Source organism: Erinaceus europaeus, chromosome 9 (genome assembly GCF_950295315.1).
Source record: "Erinaceus europaeus chromosome 9, mEriEur2.1, whole genome shotgun sequence".
Lineage (NCBI taxonomy): Eukaryota > Metazoa > Chordata > Mammalia > Eulipotyphla > Erinaceidae > Erinaceus > Erinaceus europaeus.
In genome coordinates, this window is record NC_080170.1 from 102,221,177 (window position 1) to 102,240,578 (window position 19,402).

General features: G+C 43.8%; 1 protein-coding gene and 1 pseudogene across 1 annotated transcript; both read right to left on the bottom strand.

Annotated features, from left to right (window-relative positions):
* Positions 1–4,694: 4,694 nt before the first annotated feature.
* LOC132540582 (U6 spliceosomal RNA) lies at positions 4,695–4,787 on the bottom strand (annotated as a pseudogene).
* A 12,276-nt stretch (positions 4,788–17,063) lies between these two features.
* LOC103108492 (proteasome subunit beta type-3-like) lies at positions 17,064–17,812 on the bottom strand. The gene has a single exon (XM_060197016.1). It carries the CDS (start codon positions 17,742–17,744, stop codon positions 17,127–17,129), a length of 618 nt encoding a protein of 205 aa, XP_060052999.1. The 5' UTR covers positions 17,745–17,812; the 3' UTR covers positions 17,064–17,126.
* Between the last annotated feature and the right edge of the window lie 1,590 nt (positions 17,813–19,402).

The following is a 19,402-nucleotide window of genomic DNA, read 5'->3' on the forward strand; positions in this document are numbered from 1 at the left end:
TCCTGGTTTAGCGAGGTGGTAGTGAGGATTACACCTGGGTGGGCCCTTTGTACCTGAAGCATGAGTGTCTGTTGTGTAAACCACTGTGCTATTTCCTTTGCCCACTGAAGTGTTAATTTTGATAGTGACTCTCAGCTTTCTAAAGCAAGTGTGTATGTGCGGGGTGGTCAATGGGGTTGAATAATAAAGTCTGAGAAGGAACAGTGAGAGGTATTCTCTGCTTAAGGAAAGCTGCACCTGCTCTTGCTATATTGTGTGTCCCATGCCAAATCCCTTCTTCTTCTTCTAGCGTTTGCCGAATCCCTGAGAGCCACTGATCACTCTTCTAGGTAGTACTTGTCCACAAGGTTGCTTGGGATGGCCTTAGTGAATCTGTGCTCTCAGGGAATGCACGGGAAGGAGACTACCTTGCATCCTTGAGAGGACAGGCTTGGCCATGGGTGCATCTCTCAAGATCTGAGAGTGGAGTTTCCTCTCTGGTAGAGTAGCACAGACCTGTGTCCACAGGCTTTGTGCTCAGCGCTTCACAGCATTTTCAGACTTGATTGTTACAGGCACCCTGGGAAGTAGCTTTGTATTCTAATTGTTTTTTTTTAACACAGGGCTTTTAAAATTTATTTATTTTCCCTTTTGTTGCCCTTGTTGTTGTTGTTTAAATTGTTGTAGTTATTATTGTTGTTGTTATTGATGTTGTCATTGTTAGATAGGACAGAGAGAAATGGAGAGAGGAGGGGAAGACAGAGAGGCGGAGAGATAGACACCTGCAGACCTGCCTCACTGCTTGTGAAGAGAGTCCTCTACAGGTGGGGGGAGCCGGGGGCTAGAACTGGGATACTTACGCTGGGCCTTGCGCTTTGCGCCACGTGTGCTTAACCCGCTGAGCTACCTCCCAACTCTCTTGTATTCCCCCCATTTTACAGATGGGGAAAGTTAGGTTCAGTAAAGATACAGAACCATCAAGAGCAGGTAGGTGTCTTGCAGGAGTCCAGCCTAGGCCTCTGGGCCCAAAGCTTTCATTCAAAGTAGCCATGGTCCAAGTGCTCTGTACTCAAGAAAAAGCCATATGGAGTCTGGGATCTCCCCTGGGTTGCGGCAGTCCAGGCTCAGAGCTGTTTCACCTTGGTTAAGAGAAAATTGCCGGAAACAATGTGTGTGTGTGTGTGTGTGTGTGTGTGTGTGTGTGTTCATAGCCCACCTCCTCAGTCTCTAGCACCTGCTGGCCTGTCGGCAACGATCAAAAAGGAAGGAATGGCAACACTTTTGTCCTTGCTACCTTTTCTCCTCTCCATCCTGGATTCCTGCCAACTCTTTTGTTCAGATGACTCACCTTGAACAGACTTTGTGGTGGGCCCTGCGGGGAGCAGAGGGGTCCTTAGAATGGGACAAATTCCCACTCAGATCGCTGAGAGGGTGGGGTTGTGAATACCTTACGGAGCATCTTGGTGTCCCCTGTGGGGTGGACACGTGGGACAGTGACAGGCCCCCTCTCTGCATTCCAGCTCACCCCCCATCCCTCTTTGCAGCCATGCTGGGTGAGACTCCTTTTGAGTAACAGGGACAATCAAATGGAGCATCTCCAGTTCACGCTTTTTTTAAAAAATATTTTATTTAATTTATTTATTCCCTTTTGTTGCCCTTGTTGTTTTATTGTTGTAGTTATTATTGTTGTTGTCATTGTTGGATAGGACAGAGAGAAATGGAGAGAGGAGGGGAAGACAGAGAGGGGGAGAGAAAGATAGACACCTGCAGACCTGCTTCACCGCCTGTGAAGCGACTCCCCTGCAGGTGGGGAGCCGGGTTCGAACCGGGATCCTTATGCCAGTCCTTGTGCTTTGCGCCACCTGCGCTTAACCCGCTGCGCTACAGCCCGACTCCCTTCACGCTTCTTTTGTCACTCAAAATAAACATTCCTGAGTTCTAAGTGTGTGTGTGTGGGAACCTGCCCCGGTTGAGATGAGCTCTGCGGCATGGAAGGACCGTCTGGGAGGACAGAGGCTCCACCTCGCGGTTCAGCTGGTTTGTCGCAGAAGCGACGCCCGAGAGGGAAGCTATCGCCCCCACAGCGCACTGCAAGCCCGGAGTCCAGCAGCGGGCACCGCCCCCCTTCTGCGTTCAGGGGCTGAAGGGGTCATTGTGTGCCTGCGAGCACAGGCTCCCTTCAGTGACGCTTGGACGCAGATACTGGGGCGTGACGTCAGCACAGCCCTTGGAGGGGGTGACCCTGCCGCAGTGGACTGGGCAAGGGCGCAGGCGCACTGGAAGCCCCGCCTCCCGCCCGCTTAGGGGCGGAGCTCTTCAAGTCAGGCAGGGAGGGTGGGGCTCGTGGTCTGAGTGGGATGTCCCTATGTCCGGGTATCTGGATAGAGGCCGGTGACTCACCTTTGCGACACTACCCACTGGAGGGGCGGGCATGCTCCCTTAAAGCCTACCGGCCTAGGCTGACCTGGCAAAGAAGGGAGCCTCCCCCTTTTCCAAATCCTGAGTGATCTGGAAGGTCCTGAGCGGAATCCCTTCACCTGTGTTTTCCATGTTCCACTGCAGCTCTCATTTTTTCAGGACACTTTTGAAATGTACGGAGGAGATGGCACATAGTTATGCAAAAAGACTCTCATGCCTGAGGAACCAAGGCCCTAGATTCAAACCCCCATACTACCGTAAGGCAGAGCTAATCAGTGCTCTGATAAAAAGAAAAAGAAAACAAATATAAGAAGTTATTTAAATGCCAGAAATTTTAAGGAATATGGGAGATTACATTTTTCGTAATTTAAACATTTAAATCTGGGATCTTATGCATCATTTCACTTCTCCAGGCTGCTTTGTTCCTTCAGGCAGAGATGGAGACCTTTGAGAGACAGAAATGGAAAGACATCACAGTACTGGAGCTTCCACTGGTGCCAGTGCACCACCAATGTATGAACCAGAGTGGTAGACAAGGCTCTTCCGGCGGAACTAGCTGTGAAGACTGATGCAGGAAACTTTGATAAGTGAAAACACGAGGCTACTGTTGTCTAGATCAAAATATAGTACATTTTTATTACTCAGAAAAGCTTTTGGGGAGGGGGAGAATACAAGTCCAAGAAAGGATGACAGAGGATCTAGTGGGGGTTGTATTGTTATATGGAAAACTGAGAAATGTTATCCATGTACAAACTTGTATTTACTGTCGAATGTAAAGCATTAATTCCCCAATAAAGAAATAAAAAAAAAGCCTTTCCCTCCATTGAAGTAGTGTATGTTTCATCTCCTCCTGCCTTTCCTAGTCACAAACAACAACCCCTCTGATTTTCAAGCAGTACACTTTGCCTTCCCTAAAATTTTTTACAAATTGAACCATCGAGGGTGTGGTCTTTTGTACCTGGTTTCTTTCACTTAGCACAGTGCCTGCCTAATTTGCCTTTTCCTTCGTTTATCTAACAGAGTAGCTTTTTTTAAAAAATTAATTTATTTATTTTCCCTTTTGTTGTCCTAGTTTTTTTTTTTCATTGTTGTTGTAGTTATTGTTGGATAGGACAGAGAGAAATGGAGAGAGGAGGGGAAGACAGAGAGAGGGAGAGAAAGATAGATACCTGTAGACCTGCTTCACTGCTTGTGAAGCAACCTCCCTCAGGTGGGGAGCTGGGGGCTTGACCCGGGATCCTTACTCAGGTCCTTGGGCTTTGTGCCACGTGGGCTTTGTGCCACGTGCGCTTAACCCACTGTGCTACCACCTGACTCCCACAGGATAGATTTTTCTCTTGGTAGCTTGTCTCACAGGATGAGAGGAAGCTGCCAGGGTATCATAGGAGGTAGTACTTGAACCTTACCATTTGGGTATGAGTACAAAGTACTCTGTCGGGGCTGGGTGGTGGCGCACCTGGTTGAGCGCACACATCCCAGTGCACAAGGATCCAGGTTTGAGCCCCCGGTCCCCACCTGCAGGGGGGAAAGCTTCATGAGTGGTGAAGCAGGGCTGCAGGTGTCTCTCTGTCTCTCTCTTCTACCACCTCCTTCCCCCTGGATTTCTGGCTGTCTCTATCCAATAAATAAATAAATAAATAAATAAATATTTAAAAAAAGTACTCTGTCACTTTCATGGAAGATTTGAATCAAAGCATTTAATCAGAATTACAACATTTCTGATAAGCTTTTGTACAGAGCATTTTCCCCAGAGTGAACATTACATAAGCTGAATTATTTGATTAATGTTCTTTATTTAGCATAACATTAAAATTTTATACCTAATATGTTATTTTTATTATTTTAATGAAAAAGATACAGAGAGAAAGACACAGAGAGAGACACTAGAACACTGCTCAGCTTTGGCATATGGTAGTGCTGAGGACTGAACTTGGGACCTTGGAGCCTCAGGCATGAAAGTCTTTTGCAGCGCAAAGCGCAAGGACTGGCATAAGGATCCCGGTTTGAACCCCCAGCTCCCCACCTGCAGGGGAGTCACTTTACAAGCAGTAAAGCAGGTCTGCAGGTGTCTATATTTCTCTCCCCCCTCTGTCTTCCCCTCCTCTCTCCATTTCTCTCTGTCCTATCCAACAATGATGACATCAATAATAGCAACAATAAGTACAACAAAAATAAAAAAACAAGGGCAAAAAAGGGGAAAATAGATAAATAACAATAACAATAATAATAATAAAAATAATAATAAAAGTCTTTTGCAGAGCCATTATGCTGTCTCCCCAGCCCTAGATCTAAAATATATAAATTTAGAATGCTTCAGAAATTTGTGTCATTCTTGCACAGGGGCCATACTGATTTTCTTTAAATCAGTCCAACTTTAGTATTGATATAATTGCTGCTGAGGTGAGCACTTAGTACAGTTTCTAAAGACTGTGACCTCAGTAGTAGGTGTGCGAGTATAGCATAATAAAGGTCATGCTGAAAGACTTTCATGCCTGAGGCTCTAAAGTCCCAAATTCAATTCTCTGAGCCACCATAAGCCAGAGCTGAGCAAAGCTCAATTAAAAACAAACAGATAAATCCAGTGCCTTTCTTTAGTGCATATCATCTACGTCTGTGGGACAGGAAGTGCTCAGGCACTGAAGTGTGTGCATTTGGATCAGGGCTTGAAACTCCAGCTCAAAGCCTCATCTTCTCCCTAAAACAGGAAGGGATGCCATGGGATATGGATAGTTTTGCTCTCACTCAGACTCTGAGCTCAAACCTGGGTTTGCCTTGCTCATTTGTATAATCTTGCAGTACTCACTCAAGTCCTCTGAACCTCATTTTTATCACCTTGAAAATGGGAATATCTCCCTCCCTCCCTCTCAGAATAGTTCATAGTATATTGGGGTCAGGGAGGTGGTGACTCAGCAGTAGAGCACAGGACTTGCATGTGTGAGGTCCTAGATTCCTTCTGTCTCCACATATGCCAGAGTTGAGCAGTGCTGTGGTTTTTCTCTCTCATACAAATAAATAAGCAGCCAGGGAGAGTGTGTAGTGGATAAAAGCATTAGATTTGTGTGGTCCAGGAGGTGGTGCAGTGGATAAAGCATTAGACTCTCAAGCGTGAGGTCCTGAGTTCAATCCCCAGCAGCACATGTACCAGGGCGATGTCTGGTTCATTCTCTTTCTCCTCCTATCTTTCTCATTAATGAATATGTAAAATACATATTAAAAAAGTAAACATCCATCTTATTAAAAAAAAGCATTAGATTTGCAAGTAGGAGGTCCCAAGTTAGATTCCCAGCATCATATATGCCACGGTGATACTCTGGTGCTCTTCCCTATCATAAATCAACAAATAGTCTTTAAAAATCTGGTCAGCTGGAAGGCTGTGCAGCAGCTGGAGCTCTAGACTTGCAAATAGGAGGTCCTGAGTTCAGTCTCAGCATCACGAGTGTCAGAATGATGCTCTAGTTCTTTTTTAAATATTTATTTATTTCCTTTTGTTGCCCTTTTTTTTTTTAGTTGCTGTAGTTATCGTTGTTGTTGATGTCGTCATTGTCGGATAGGACAGAGAGAAATGGAGAGAGGAGGGGAAGACAGAGAAAGGGAGAGAAAGATAGACACCTGCAGACCTGCTTCACCACCTGTGAAACGACTCCCCTGCAGGTGGGGAGCCGGCTCGAACCGGGATCCTTATGCGGTTCCTTGCGCTTTGCACCAGGTGTGCTTAACCAGCTGGACTACCACCTGACTCCCATTGTTTTTTATTGTTGTAGTTATTACTGTTGTTGTTATTGATGTCGTCGTTGTTGGATAGGACAGAAAGAAATGGAGAGAGGAGGGGAAGACAGAGAGGAGGAGAGAAAGACAGACAGCTGCAGACCTGCTTCACCGCCTGTGAAGCGATCCCTCTGTAGGTGGGCAGCCGGGGCTCGAACCTGGATTCTTACGCTGGTCCTTGTGCTTTGCGCCACATGCGCTTAACCCGTTGCGCTACCAGCCGACTCCCTCTAGTTCTTCTTTTTAAAAAAATATTTACTCCCGTGGTCCGGGAGGTGGCACAGTGGATAAAGCATTGGATTCTCAACCATGAAGTCCCGAGTTCCATCCCTGGCAGCACATGTACCAGAGTGATGTCTGGTTCTTTCTCTCCTCCTATCTTTCTCATGAATAAATAAATAAATTCTTGGGAAAAAAAAGAAAAAGAAAAACAACAAGGGCAACAAAAGGGGAAAATAAATATTTTTAAAAAATTATTCCCTTTTGTTGTCCTTGTTTTATTGTTGTAGTCGTTATTGGATAGGACAGAGAGAAATGGAGAGAGGAAGGGAAAACGGGGAGAGAAAAACACCTACAAACCTGCTTCACTGTCTGTGAAGCGATTCCCCTGTAGGTAGGAAGCCAGGTTCTCAAACCGAGATCCTTCCCGGGTCCTTGCGCTTCGTACCACGTGCGCTTAACCCGCTGCGCTACCACGGATTTCCCTAGTTCTTTCTCTCTCTAAACAAATCTTTAAAAGAAAAAGTAGATTAATAAATCTGTAGTACACTGAGTAAGTATTTATTACCATCAACCACAATACCAGTAAATATTCGTTTGTGTAAAGCTTCTATTCCCACCATGAAGTGAGGAGCAAGTCCAGACTTGTTTTCTATTTTTGTCATCATCATAATTAATGAACAAAGCTCAATTTCCTTGTTCTGACCACTGGGTGGCACCAAAGATTTAGTTCTGGGACTCCCAGGATCCCCAGACTACTGTTTTATTTCTCTTGTCTCTGCCTCTACCCTTAACTCGAATGTTGTCTATCTAGCTCTCTCTTCTCGGCATGGATGGGCTATTGAGTCCAAATCTTTACAGAGTAGTCTGGACAGCTAATGGGTGGGCACACTAGGGCACCTCAGGCATCCACATCAGAGACACAGTCCAGGCTTCCTAAAGCCTTCAGCTGCTGGGTCCATAGAGTGGGTCTAGATTTGTTAGGTGGTTTTATATAACATCTGGAACAGTACCCCCACCCCCAGCCCAGCCAAAAAAACAAACAAACCAGGAGCTGTGATGGGTTTCTTTCTGGAAACAATCCCTACTGAGAACTTCTGGATTTGACCATGCAAAGAAAGGCCCTTTTATCTTTATGATTCGGCTTTTTTTATATATAGATTTATTTCAGGTATTTCATTTTGAGATCACTGCTCAGTTCTGGCCTTTGTGGTTTCAGAAATCAAATCTGGGAAGTTATGCAAGCAAAGTCCTGTGCTCTACTGCTGAGTATCTCCCCCCTTCAGGTTCAGTCTTTCAATTCATTGTTCTCCAAGAAGCCGGTCAACACTCTCTTGAAATGCAGTGTATAGAGCACTGGACTCTCAAGCATAAGGTTCTGAGTTTAATCCCCATATCCCATGTGTCAGAGGGATGCTCTGGTTCTCCCCATTCTCCTTAACAAATAACTAAATAAAATCCTGTAAGATAAAAAATAATGAACCAAATTTAACTGACACAAGTCAAAAAGAAACAGCCAAGAGTAGGAGGAACTGAAAATGATAATGAAAAAGAAGAGGAAGAGGGAGAAGAAGAAGGAGAAGGAGAAGGAAAAGTAGTAGTAGTTGCAGTAGTAGTAGAAGGAGGAGGAGAAGAAGAAGAAAGAGGAGGAGGAGAAGAAGAAGGAGGAGGAGAAGGAGAAGAAAAAGAAGGAAGAGGGAGTCGGGCGGTAGCACAGCGGGTTAAGCGCAGGTGGCGCTAAGCACAAGGACCAGTGTAAGGATCTTGGTTCGAGCCCCCCGGCTCCCCACCTGCAGGGGAGTCGCTTCACAAGCAGTGAAACAGGTCTGCAAGTGAAAGTCTTTCTCTCCCCTTCTTTGTCTTCCCCTCCTCTCTCCATTTCTCTCTGTCCTATCCAACAACAACGAGATCAACAACAACTACAACAATAAAACAACAAGGGCAACAAAAGAGAATAAATAAATAAATAAATAAATATAAAAAAAAAGAAAAGAAAAAGAAGGAAGAAGAAAGAAGATAGAAGAAGAAGAAGAAGAAGAAGAAGAAGGTAGGAAGAAAGAAGAAGGAGAAGGAGAAGGAGAAGGAGAAGAAGAACCAGGAGTCTCTCATTTGCACTAGAACAGATTTCCTTACTAAGTACAGGAATTCATTTCCTAAGAAACTCAAAGGACATACCTCAAAGGCCCAGATGACCCTGACCTTCTGTCCCCTGCTTTCCTTTCCCTTATTACCTCACGAGGGAAGCTGGTTGTGGGCCCCCTAGCATTGGGAAAGAAGTTGAGAAACACTGGAAAGATCTTAGATCATTAACAGAATTGACTGGTAACCTTAAGGAAGTGGCTCACCTGAAGACTGGGTGGTGCTGCAGGGCCCATAGCTTCCTGGGCCAGGTGGTCTTCAGGCAAAGAACCCCACTTGTCTGATCTAGAATGAAACAAAGCCTCATATTTGTCTGACAGAAGTTTTTTGTTTATGCTTCTCTAGCTAAATGGGTCTTGGGATTTCTCATACCATAAGCTTGGTTCTGCTGAAGGAACACTTTCTTGCTGAAGGGGCACTTTTGGGTGGCTTTTTTATATTTGCATATTTAATATATTTCTTAGTCAAGGCTTATATAGAAATTTATTTATTTATTTAAAATATTTATTTATTCCCTTTTGTTGCCCTTGTTGTTTTATTGGTGTAGTTATTATTGTTGTTACTGATGTCACCGTTGGATAGGACAGAGAAAAATGGAGAGAGGCGGGGTAGATGGAGAGGGGGAAAGATAGACACTTGCAGACCTGCTTCACCACTTGTTAAGTGGCTCCCCTGCAGGTGGGGAGCAGGGGGCTCGAACCAGGATCCTTACGCTGGTCCTTATGCTTTGCGCCACATGCGCTTAACCCGCTGTGCTACCGCTAGACTTTCAAGAATTTAAAGAGTTCAAAGGTGAGGGTGTGGTGGTGCACCTGGTTCAGCACAGGCATTACAATTACAAGGACCCAGGTTCAAGTCCCTGGTTCTCATCAGAAGGGGGGAACATTCACAAGTGATCAAACAGTGATGCAGGTGTCTGTCTCTCTTCCTCTTATTCTCCCCTCCCCTCTCAATTTCTCTCTGTCTCTATCTGAGATAAATAAACAAATATTAAAAAAATAAATATATGGGTCTAGGCAGTGGCACACCTGCTTAAGCACACACATTACAGTGTGCAAGGACCCAGGTTCAAGCCCCTGGTCCCCACCTGCAGGGGGAAAGCTTCACAAGTGGTGAAGCAGGGTTGCAGGTGTCTCTCTGTCTCTTTCCCTCTCTCTGTCTGCTCCAACCTTCTCAATTTCACTTATAATAATAAGTAAATAATAAATAAAATATTTTAAAGAGCATCTTAAAATAATAAATATATAATAAAAAAGAATCCAAAGGGACATTATTAATGTTATCAATATTTTCAACCACATTGAGATTTTAAATCTTGGCTATACTAAATTATATAAATAAGATGAAGACAGCCTTTACTGTGGGAAGAAGTGGCTTGGTATGTAGACAGCCAACAGAGGACAAATATCCAAAGCCTAGAAAGACCTTTTATTTAAATTGTATTTACTAATGTTTGCCACCAGGGCTGACGGCACATGACTCCACCACTCCCAGAGGACATTACTCCCTCTCCTCTTACTTGTTTTATGATAGAGACAGAACTAGGGAGAAAGATGGGAGGAGGAGGGAGAGGGAGGGAGGGAGGGAGATAGAGGGAGAGAGGGAGAGAGAAAGAGAGAGAGAGAGAGAGAGAGAGAGAGAGAATGAGAAAGAGAAATACCTTTAGCACTGCTCTACCAAGCTTCACCCTTGCAGGTGGGGACCAGGAGGGGCTTGAACTCAGGTCCTTGTGCATAGCATGTATACTCCACTGGGTACACCACCTTCTGGCTCCTAAAGAACTTCTTTAAGACAATGAGGAAAACATAAAATAGGTAATAAATTGTGCAAAATAATATAAAGGGGGAAGAAACCAACACACAGAAGTTGCCTCTAGGTCGAACAGTTCATGAACAGAGGATAAAGGAAGACGTTCCCAATTTTATATGCTGTGTACTTACTGCCTTTTCAGAAATACCATTAAGTCTTGACTTAACATCATAGGTAGGTTCTTAGAAATGGAAAATTTAAGCCAAACAATATATAACAAAAGAGGTCCCCACATAATCTCTAAAGTAGGCCATTTCATTTAATGCATACCATGAATTTTTTTCACATCAATGTTATAACAAATTCACTAAGTTTGAGGATCTACTTTTCACCTAAACGTGCTACCTAAAATAAGAATGAGGCTGGGTGGTGGTGCACCTGGTTGAGCAAACATATTTTAGTGCTCAAGGTCCTGGGTTCAAGCCCAGGCCCCCACATGTAAATGGGAAACTTTGACAAGTGGTGAAATAGTTACAGATGTCTTTCTGTATCTCTCCTCTCTTTATCTCCCCATTACCTCTCAAATTCTCTGTCTCTATCCAAAAGCAAACAAATAAAAGATAAGAATAATATTTAAAAACATTATAGTTCTCTGGGAGGTAGTACAGTGACTCTGTAGTAAAACTCTGGATTTAGAAGAATGAGGTTTGGGAGTTGGGCGGTAGCGCAGTGGGTTAAGAGCACGTGGTGCAAAGCACAGGGACCAGCATAAGGATTGGGGTTCGAGCCCCTCTCTCCCCACCTGCAGGGGAGTCACTTCAGGGGCAGTGAAGCAGGTATACAGCTGTCTGTCTTTCTCTCCCCCTTTCTGTCTTTTCCTCCTCTCTCTATTTCTCTCTGTCTTATGTAACAACGAAGACATCGATAACAACAACAATAATAACTACAACAACAATGAAAAACAACAAGGGCAACAAAAGAAAATATAAAAAACAGAATGAGGTTCTACTGGGTCCATGCTCCCAGAGGGATAGAGAATGGGAAAGCTATCGGGGGAGGGGGTGGGATATGGAGATTGGGCGGGGGGAATTGTGTGGAGTTGTACCCCTCCTACCCTATGTTTTTGTTAATTAATCCTTTCTTAAATAAAAAAAAATAAAATAAAAAAATAAAAAAAAGAATGAGGTTCTAGGGTGGTGGTAGCGGGTTGAGCACACGTGGCTCAAAGCGCAAGGACCATAAGGATCCCTGTTCAAGCCTCAGCTCCCCACCTGCAGGGGAGTCGCTTCACGGCAGTGAGGCAGATCTGCAGGTCTCTGTCTTTCTCTCCCCCTCTCTGTCTTCCCCTCCTCTCTCCATTTCTCTCTGTTCTAGCCACCAACGAACGACGTCAATAATAACAATAATAACCACAAGGCTACAACAAGGGCAACAAGGGCAGGGGGAATGGCCTCCAGGAGCAGTGGATTCATGGTGCAGGCACTGAGCCCCAGCAGTAACTGTCGGGGGCAAAAAAAAAAAAAAAGAGGTTCTAGGTTTGATCCCCAACATCACACATGCCACAAAGATGTTCTGATTCTCTCTTTTATAAATAAACACATAAATCTTAAAAATAAGTTATAGATGTTATATTTCGTTTACTATAGTATTAAAATCCTGTATTTTATTATAAAAATCATTGGGAGTTTCCTGAGGCATTCAGGAACTATATATTACAAAAACATAATTAGGAGGATGAATTTAAATAAGTTCACACCTAGACACAAAGATCAAATATAATAGTTGTAGGACAGCCAGAGAGACAGGGCAAGCTGTTTGCAAAGAATGGACAAGTAGTCCTGGGGAAATAGCTCAAGCAGTGAACTTTCAAGCTGGAGGTTCCCAGTTTGATCCCTGACTTCATATATCAGGATGACCCTCTCTCTGCCTTGTTCCCCCTCTCCTTCGCTCTGCCTCAAATGAAGCTCTCTCATATGTAACAAGTGATAATAGTGATAACAGTAGTGCAACGGACAATTACATTTCTCAGCAACAACAGAAATAAAACTACAGGTCTCAAGTCCAATCCCTGACATTAGCAGAAGCCTGAGTTGATCAGTGCTCTGGAAAACAAACAAACATAAATACAGATTATGGCAACAGACCATAACCTATGGCGAGATCAAGACTCAAGAAAGAGAGGCCAGGCAGTGGTGCACCTGGTTAAATTCATACATTATAGTGTGCGAGAGCCAGGTTCAAGTCCCTGGCTCCTCCCTACAGTGCGGAATCTTCATAAGTGGTGAAGCAGGACTATAGGTGTCTCTGTCTCCTCCTCCCCTCTCATTTTCTCTCCGTCTCTGTCCAATAATAAATAAATAAATATTAAACAAAAAAAGAATCAGGAAAAAATAAAGATACTTTATCAACAGATACATCCCAAGATAATGTTAAACTCACTGACATATTGGCGACCTGGGAGGTAGTGCAGTTGATAAAGACTTGAACTCTAAAGCATCAAGTCCCAAGTTCAGCATCTGGTATCCCATGTGCCAGAGTGATGCTCTGGTTCTTTTCATCTCTGTCTTCCACTAACAAATGCTTATTTAAGAAAAAAATAGGGAGTCGGGCAGTAGTGCTGCGAGTTAAGCGCATGTGGCGCGAAATGCAAGGATTGCTGTAAGGATCCCAGTTCGAGCCCCTGGCTCCCCACCTGCAGGGAAGTCGCTTCACAGGCGGTGAAGCAGGTCTGCAGGTGTCTGTCTTTCTCTCCCCCTCTCTGTCTTCCCCTCCTCTCTCCATTTCTCTCTGTCCTGTCCAACAATGATGACATCAATAGCAACAACAATAACTACAACAACAATTAAAAACAACAAAAGGGAAAACAAATAAATACAAAAAATATATATAAATAGCCTCACTGACATATCTCTTCTTTAAAATTATTTATTTTTTGGGAGTCGGGCGGTAGTGCAGCGGGTTAAGTGCACATGACGCAAAGCACAAGGACTGTCTCAAGGATCCCGGTTCGAGCCCCCGGCTCCCCACCTGCAGGGGAGTCGCTTCACAGACGGTGAAGCAGGTCTGCAGGTGTCTGTCTTTCTCTCCCCCTCTGTCTTCCCCTCCTCTCTCCATTTCTCTCTGTTCTAACAATGACTACATCAATAACAATAACAATTACAACAACAATAAAAAAAACAAGGGCAACAAAAGGCAAAATCAATAAATATAAGAAAATTATTTATTTTTTATTGCTGTGGATTCAGACATGTATGACTTCACCACTCAAGGCTCACTTTTTCATTCTGAGAGAGACAAAAAGATAGAGACAGACATAGGGGGAGACATACCACAGCATCACTATTTACCTCCAGTGCCATCATAACACCCCCATATAGTGCTGGGGCTTGAACCTGGACTTTGTACATGAGGAGGTAGGTGCCCTAACTTGTGAACTGTTTTCTTTCTCTCTCTCTTTCTTTCTTTCTCCTTTTCTTTCTTTTTTTTTTTTTAATATTTTATTTTATTTATTTATTCCCTTTTGTTGCCCTTGTTGTTTTATTGTTGTAGTTATTATTGTTGTTGTCATCATTGTTGGATAGGACAGAAAGAAACGGAGAGAGGAGGGGAAGACAGAGAGGAGGAGAGAAAGACAGACACCTGCAGACCTGCTTCACCGCCTGTGAAGCGACTCCCCTGCAGGTGGGGAGCCGGGGTTCGAACCGGGATCCTTATGCCGGTCCTTGTGCTTTGCGCCACCTGCGCTTAACCCGCTGCGCTACAGCCCGACTCCCTTTTCTTTTCTTTTCTTTTCTTTTCTTTTCTTTTCTTTTTTTCTTTCTTCCTTCCTTCCTTTCTTTTCTTTTCTTTTCTTTTTTTTTTTCTTTTTTCCCCTCTCACAGAGCATAGCTCTGGTTTATGGTGGTGCAGGGGACTGAATCTGGGACTTCAGAACCTCAGGCATGAAAGTCTTTCGCTTAACCTTTATGCTATCACCCCTATCCTCTGTGAATAATCTCTCCGGTCCTTTTACTTTTTTTTTTAACTGGATAGGACAGAGAGAAATTGAGAAAGGAGGGTAAGTAGAGAGAGGGAGAGAAAGAGAGACACCTGCAGACTTGCTTCACCACTTGTGAGCAACCCCCTGCAGATGGGAAGTGGGGGCTCAAACCCAGGTCCTTGTGCTTAGTAATATATCTGCTTAAACAGGTGCATCACCACTCAGCCCCCTTTTACCTATTTATTTTTATATTTCTTTGTTTATTAGTGGGTGTGTATGTGTGGTGGTGGGGAGAGGGGGAGAAGATCAGAGCATCACTCTGGCACAGGCAGTAGTGAGAACTCATGCTTGAAAATCCCACATTCTGCCTCCTACCAACTGCACCACCTCCAAGGCAACTACTTATTTGTTAAGGATTTTATTTTACTTCATAGGAGATAGAGACTTTCACATAAAACAGTGAGAGAGAAGCCAGGGCATTATTCTGATACATGCAGTGCTGGGGATAGAAACAGGAGTCTCAGGAGTCAGGTGGTAGCGCGGTGGGTTAAGCACAGGTGGCGCAAAGTGCAAGGACCGGCATAAGGATCCGGGTTCCAACCCCTGGCTCCCCACCTGCAGGGGAGTCGCTTCACAGGCGGTGAAGCAGGTCTGCAGGTGTCTATCTTTCTTGCTCCCTCTCTGTCTTCCCCTTTCTCTCCGTTTCCCTCTGTCCTATCCAATAATGATGACATCAACAACAATAACAACAATAATTATAACAATAAAAGCAAGGGCAACAAAAATGAAATAAATACTTAAAAAGGAAAAGAAACAGGAGTTTCAGGCACACTGGCAGTTGTGCTATTTCTCTAAGCACTACTTCTTCCTTCCTTCCTTCCTTCCTTCCTTCCTTCCTTCCTTCCTTCCTTCCTCTCAGGCCATTTTTTTTTCCATTTTACCAGATTGGACAGAGTGAAATTGAGAGAGGAGGGAGAGATAGAGAGAGAGATAGAGAGAGAGAGAGAGAGAGTGAGCACAGACCTGTTTCACTTCTTGTGAAGCTACTCCCTGCACGCCGGGAGCAGGGGCTTAAACCTGAATCCTTGTGCTTAGTACAGTGTGCACTTAACTGGGTGTGCCACCACCTGGCCTTTGTTTCCGTCTTCTTTCCTCCCTTAACATTTTATTTACTTATTTATTTATTTATTTATTTATTTATTTATTTATTTATTTTCCCTTTTGTTGCCCTTGTTTCATTGTTGTTGTACTAGTTATTATTGTTGTTATTGATGTCGTCATTGTTGGATAGGACAGAGAGAAATGGAGAGAGGAGGGGAAGACAGAGAGGAGGAGAGAAAGACAGACACCTGCAGACCTGTGAAGTGACTCCCCTGCAGGTGGGGAGCTGGAGGCTCAAACCGGGATCTTTACACTGGTCCTTGCGCTTTGCACCACGTGCGCTTAACCCTCTGTGTTAGCGCCCAGCTCCCTATCTTTTTATTTTTGTAAGGAGACAGAGGGAAATTGAAAGGGGCAGGGGAGATAGAGGGAGAAAAATACACTTGTAGCTCTGCTTCACTATCTGTGAAACTTCCCCAATTCCAAGTGGGGACCAGGTGTTTGAACCCAGGTTCTGGCACATTGTAACATTTGTTTTACCAGGTGTATCACCACCTGGCCTCCTCTAATTTTTTTTTTTTTTTTTTGCCTCCATAGTTATCGCTGGGGCTCGGTGCCTGCACATGAATCCACTACTCCTGGAGGCTATTTTTCCCGTTTTGTTGCCCTTGTTGTAGTTGTTATTGTTGTCATAGCTGTTGTTATTAGATAGGACAGAGAGAAATCGAGAGAGGAGGGGAAGACAGAGAGAAGGAGAGAAAGAGAGACACTTGCAAACCTGTTTCACCGCTTGCGAAGTGACCCCCTGCAGGTGGGGAACTGGGGCCTCGAACTGGGATCCTTACACCGGCCCTTGCGCTTTGTGCCATGTGTGCTTAAACTGCTGTGCTACTGCCTAGCCCCCTCTACTTGTGTTTTTAAGGACTTTGTTTATTTGGTTTCTATATACTCCTGCCATGGAACAGCTCAGACTTCTTTTATTTAAGACCACTCTTCTAAGATTATGTACCCAATTACAGTGCAGATTTTTTGATGATAAAAAAATCATTTACCATATGCTACCTTAATCTTGGAAGATAGTTTCACAGGGTTTATAATCCTAGGTTCATGGTTACTTTTGTTCTGTTTTGCTTATTTGTTTTTGTTATTACTAGGGCTTCACTGCTGTAAGCCAGCTTTTCCAGAAAGGACAGAGAGAGAAACAAAAGGAAAGAATTCTGAAAGACAACACAGCACCAAAGCTTCTCCCAGTGCAGTAGGAGTTAAGTTCCAACCCAGCTTCTAAGCATGGCAAAAATAGACACACTATCTTGGACGGCTTTTATTTATTTATTTTCTTAATCAATATTTGCAAGATTGACTCCCCTTAGGTAACGTTAGTTCTGATGTCACTGATATTCACTAATATATATATTGACCATAGTTCTAGCTTATGGTGGTGCCAGGGGTTGAAACTGGTTCTTCTTCTAGCGTTTGCCCTTCTTCCGTAGCCAGTCAACAGCGTCAGGTTGAAAGCTGTCAGGAGCTGCTTGTTGCTGGCTTTGAAAGTGACTGGGATCCATGTGGATTCAGTCGGCTAGGAAGGATCGTCAGTTTCCCCAGTGAATGGGTACTCACAGGATGCACCAAGCAGAGACATGAAGGGACATGAAAGTCCTTTGTATAAACTGCTATGTTATCTCCCAGACCACTGGTTTATTTAATTTATTTATTTATTGAAAGAAAGGCTTTTATTTAAAAAAAAAAGAAAAAAGAAAAAGTGGTTTCTTGGATTAGGTTAGTCCATTCGAGGCTTCAGTGTCCTGGTGGTGATTTTGTCCTTCTTGATGACGTGAGTCATGACTCCCATGCCTGACACTGTGTAGCAGTCCACAGCGTTCGGCATGGCTTGTGAAATGGTTTCAAACAAGTGTTCTGGATCCATGTTGGGCTCCCAAAGGGATTCACACATCCCGTACATTTGCTCGGAGCAGGTGCCACTAACCACAAAGTCGTCAGTCACCATGGGGCAGCTGATGAGGTCCAGAGAGCAAATTAAGGGCTTAAAGGTCTTGGGGTTCAACCCAGCAATGACTGGCTCAGTGTAGTATGGGCCAAACCGCTTCTCATACAAGAGATTGGCCACCATGCTCATGAGGGTATAAAGCTTGATCTGCCGACCTTCCTTCAGTTCACACAAGTTTAGTCGGAATTTGAGACGCTGGGCAATGGTCTGGACGTCCGTGGCAAGCCTGGCCAGGCTGATGTACAGTCGGCACCCCATGGGAAAGATCTTCTGGAAATCCATAGTCACCATCTGGGTTTGGATCCCGAAGCGTCTGTTGGCGGCGATGGCCACATAGTCCTTCCTCTTCATGGCCATGACGTCCCCTTCGTTATAGGACATAATAGACATGGCTGCGGTGGACCTGGACTTCCAATCGCAGCAATTCCAGCAAAGCGGCTCTGACCCCCGCGGCGCAACCTCCCCGGTTTATTTCATTTTTAAGACATTTTACTTACTACATATATGAGACAGTTTCACATGAGACATACACAGAGAGATAGAGATAGAGATAGAGATAGAGATAGATAGGGTCCAGGAGGTGGCACAGTGGAAAAAGTACAAAACTCTCAAGCATGAGGTCCCGAGTTCAATCCCTGGCAGCACATGTACCTGAATGATAGCTGTTTTTTTTCTCTCTCCTCCTATCATTCTTCATGAACAAACAAAAAAACCAAATAAATAAACAAATAAAATCTTTAAAGAAAAACAGAGAAGGGCATCACTCAGATACATGCAGTGCTGGGGGTCAAGCCAGATACTGCAGGCATATACCAGTTGAACCATCTTCCCCAGTCGACACTGGTTTGCTTTTATTTTGATTGTCTATTTATCAGTTTTATTTCCTTGTCTTGCACACATGGGTGAAATTTTCCAATGATTATCTATTTCCTTCTAACTTACAATAATCACTAATTGTAATATTCACAATAGTAAATAGATGGAAATTCTTGGTCTTACATCTGCAAAGAATAAATTTAAGAATGTGATAAAGACTGAAAAGAAACAGAAAAAAGACATATCAGGCAAATATCAACCAAAGAAAAAGGGCAGTATTACTACCTAACAGAAACAAATGTAAAAACCAGCATATTGTCAAAGAGGTAGAAAGTCACAAGCATATATGAATCTAATAATGGTCTTAGAATACCTAAAGTAGCAATGGACAGAGCTACAAACATAAATAGCTCAATAATTGCAATTGGATAGTTTTTTAAAAAATGAAGGTGCCACTGATTTGACTTACTCAATGATCTTTGCTTTTTCCCCCCTATTTTCTTTTTTAATTTTTTTATCTTTATTTATTGGATAGAGACAGCCAGAAATCGAGAGGGCAGGGGAGATAGAGAGGGACAGAGAAAGAGAGACACCTGCAGCCCCGATTCACCACTTGCAAAGCTTTCCCTCTGCAGGTGGGTACCGGGGGCTCGAACCTGGATCCTTGAGCACTGTAGCATGTGTGCTCAACCAGGTGCGCCACTACCTGGTCCTCCCCCCCCTTTTTTCCCCCCCTATTTTCTACCAGAGCCCTGGTCATCTCTGGCTTAAGGGTGTGGGGGATTGAACCTGGGACTTGGGAGTCTCAGGCATGAGAGACTTTTCGTATAACCATTAGGCTATCTCCTCTCTCTTTTTTTTTTTTTAAGATTTATTTACTTATTAATGAGAGGGAAAGCATCACTCTGGCACATACGATGCTAGGGATTAAACACAGGACCTCATCTTTGTAGTCCAGCACATTATTCACTGTGCTTTCTCTTAGCTTCCAATTTTTATTTTTATTTATTTATTTATTTGTTTGTTTGTTTATTTATTTATTTATTTATTTTTGCCTCTCATGTTATCACTGAGGCTTGGTGCCTGCACTACGAATCCACTGCTCCTGGAGGCTATTTTTCCCATTTTTGTTGCCCTTGTTGTAGTTATTATTGTTATTATTGTCACAGCTGTTGTTGTTGTTGTTGTTGGATAGGAAAGAGAAATGGAGAGAGAAGGAGAAGACAGAGTGA

Excerpts from the sequence above, each read along its gene's own strand:
- LOC103108492 (XM_060197016.1), bottom strand. The coding sequence starts at position 17,744 with ATGTCTATTATGTCCTATAACGAAGGGGACGTCATGGCCATGAAGAGG.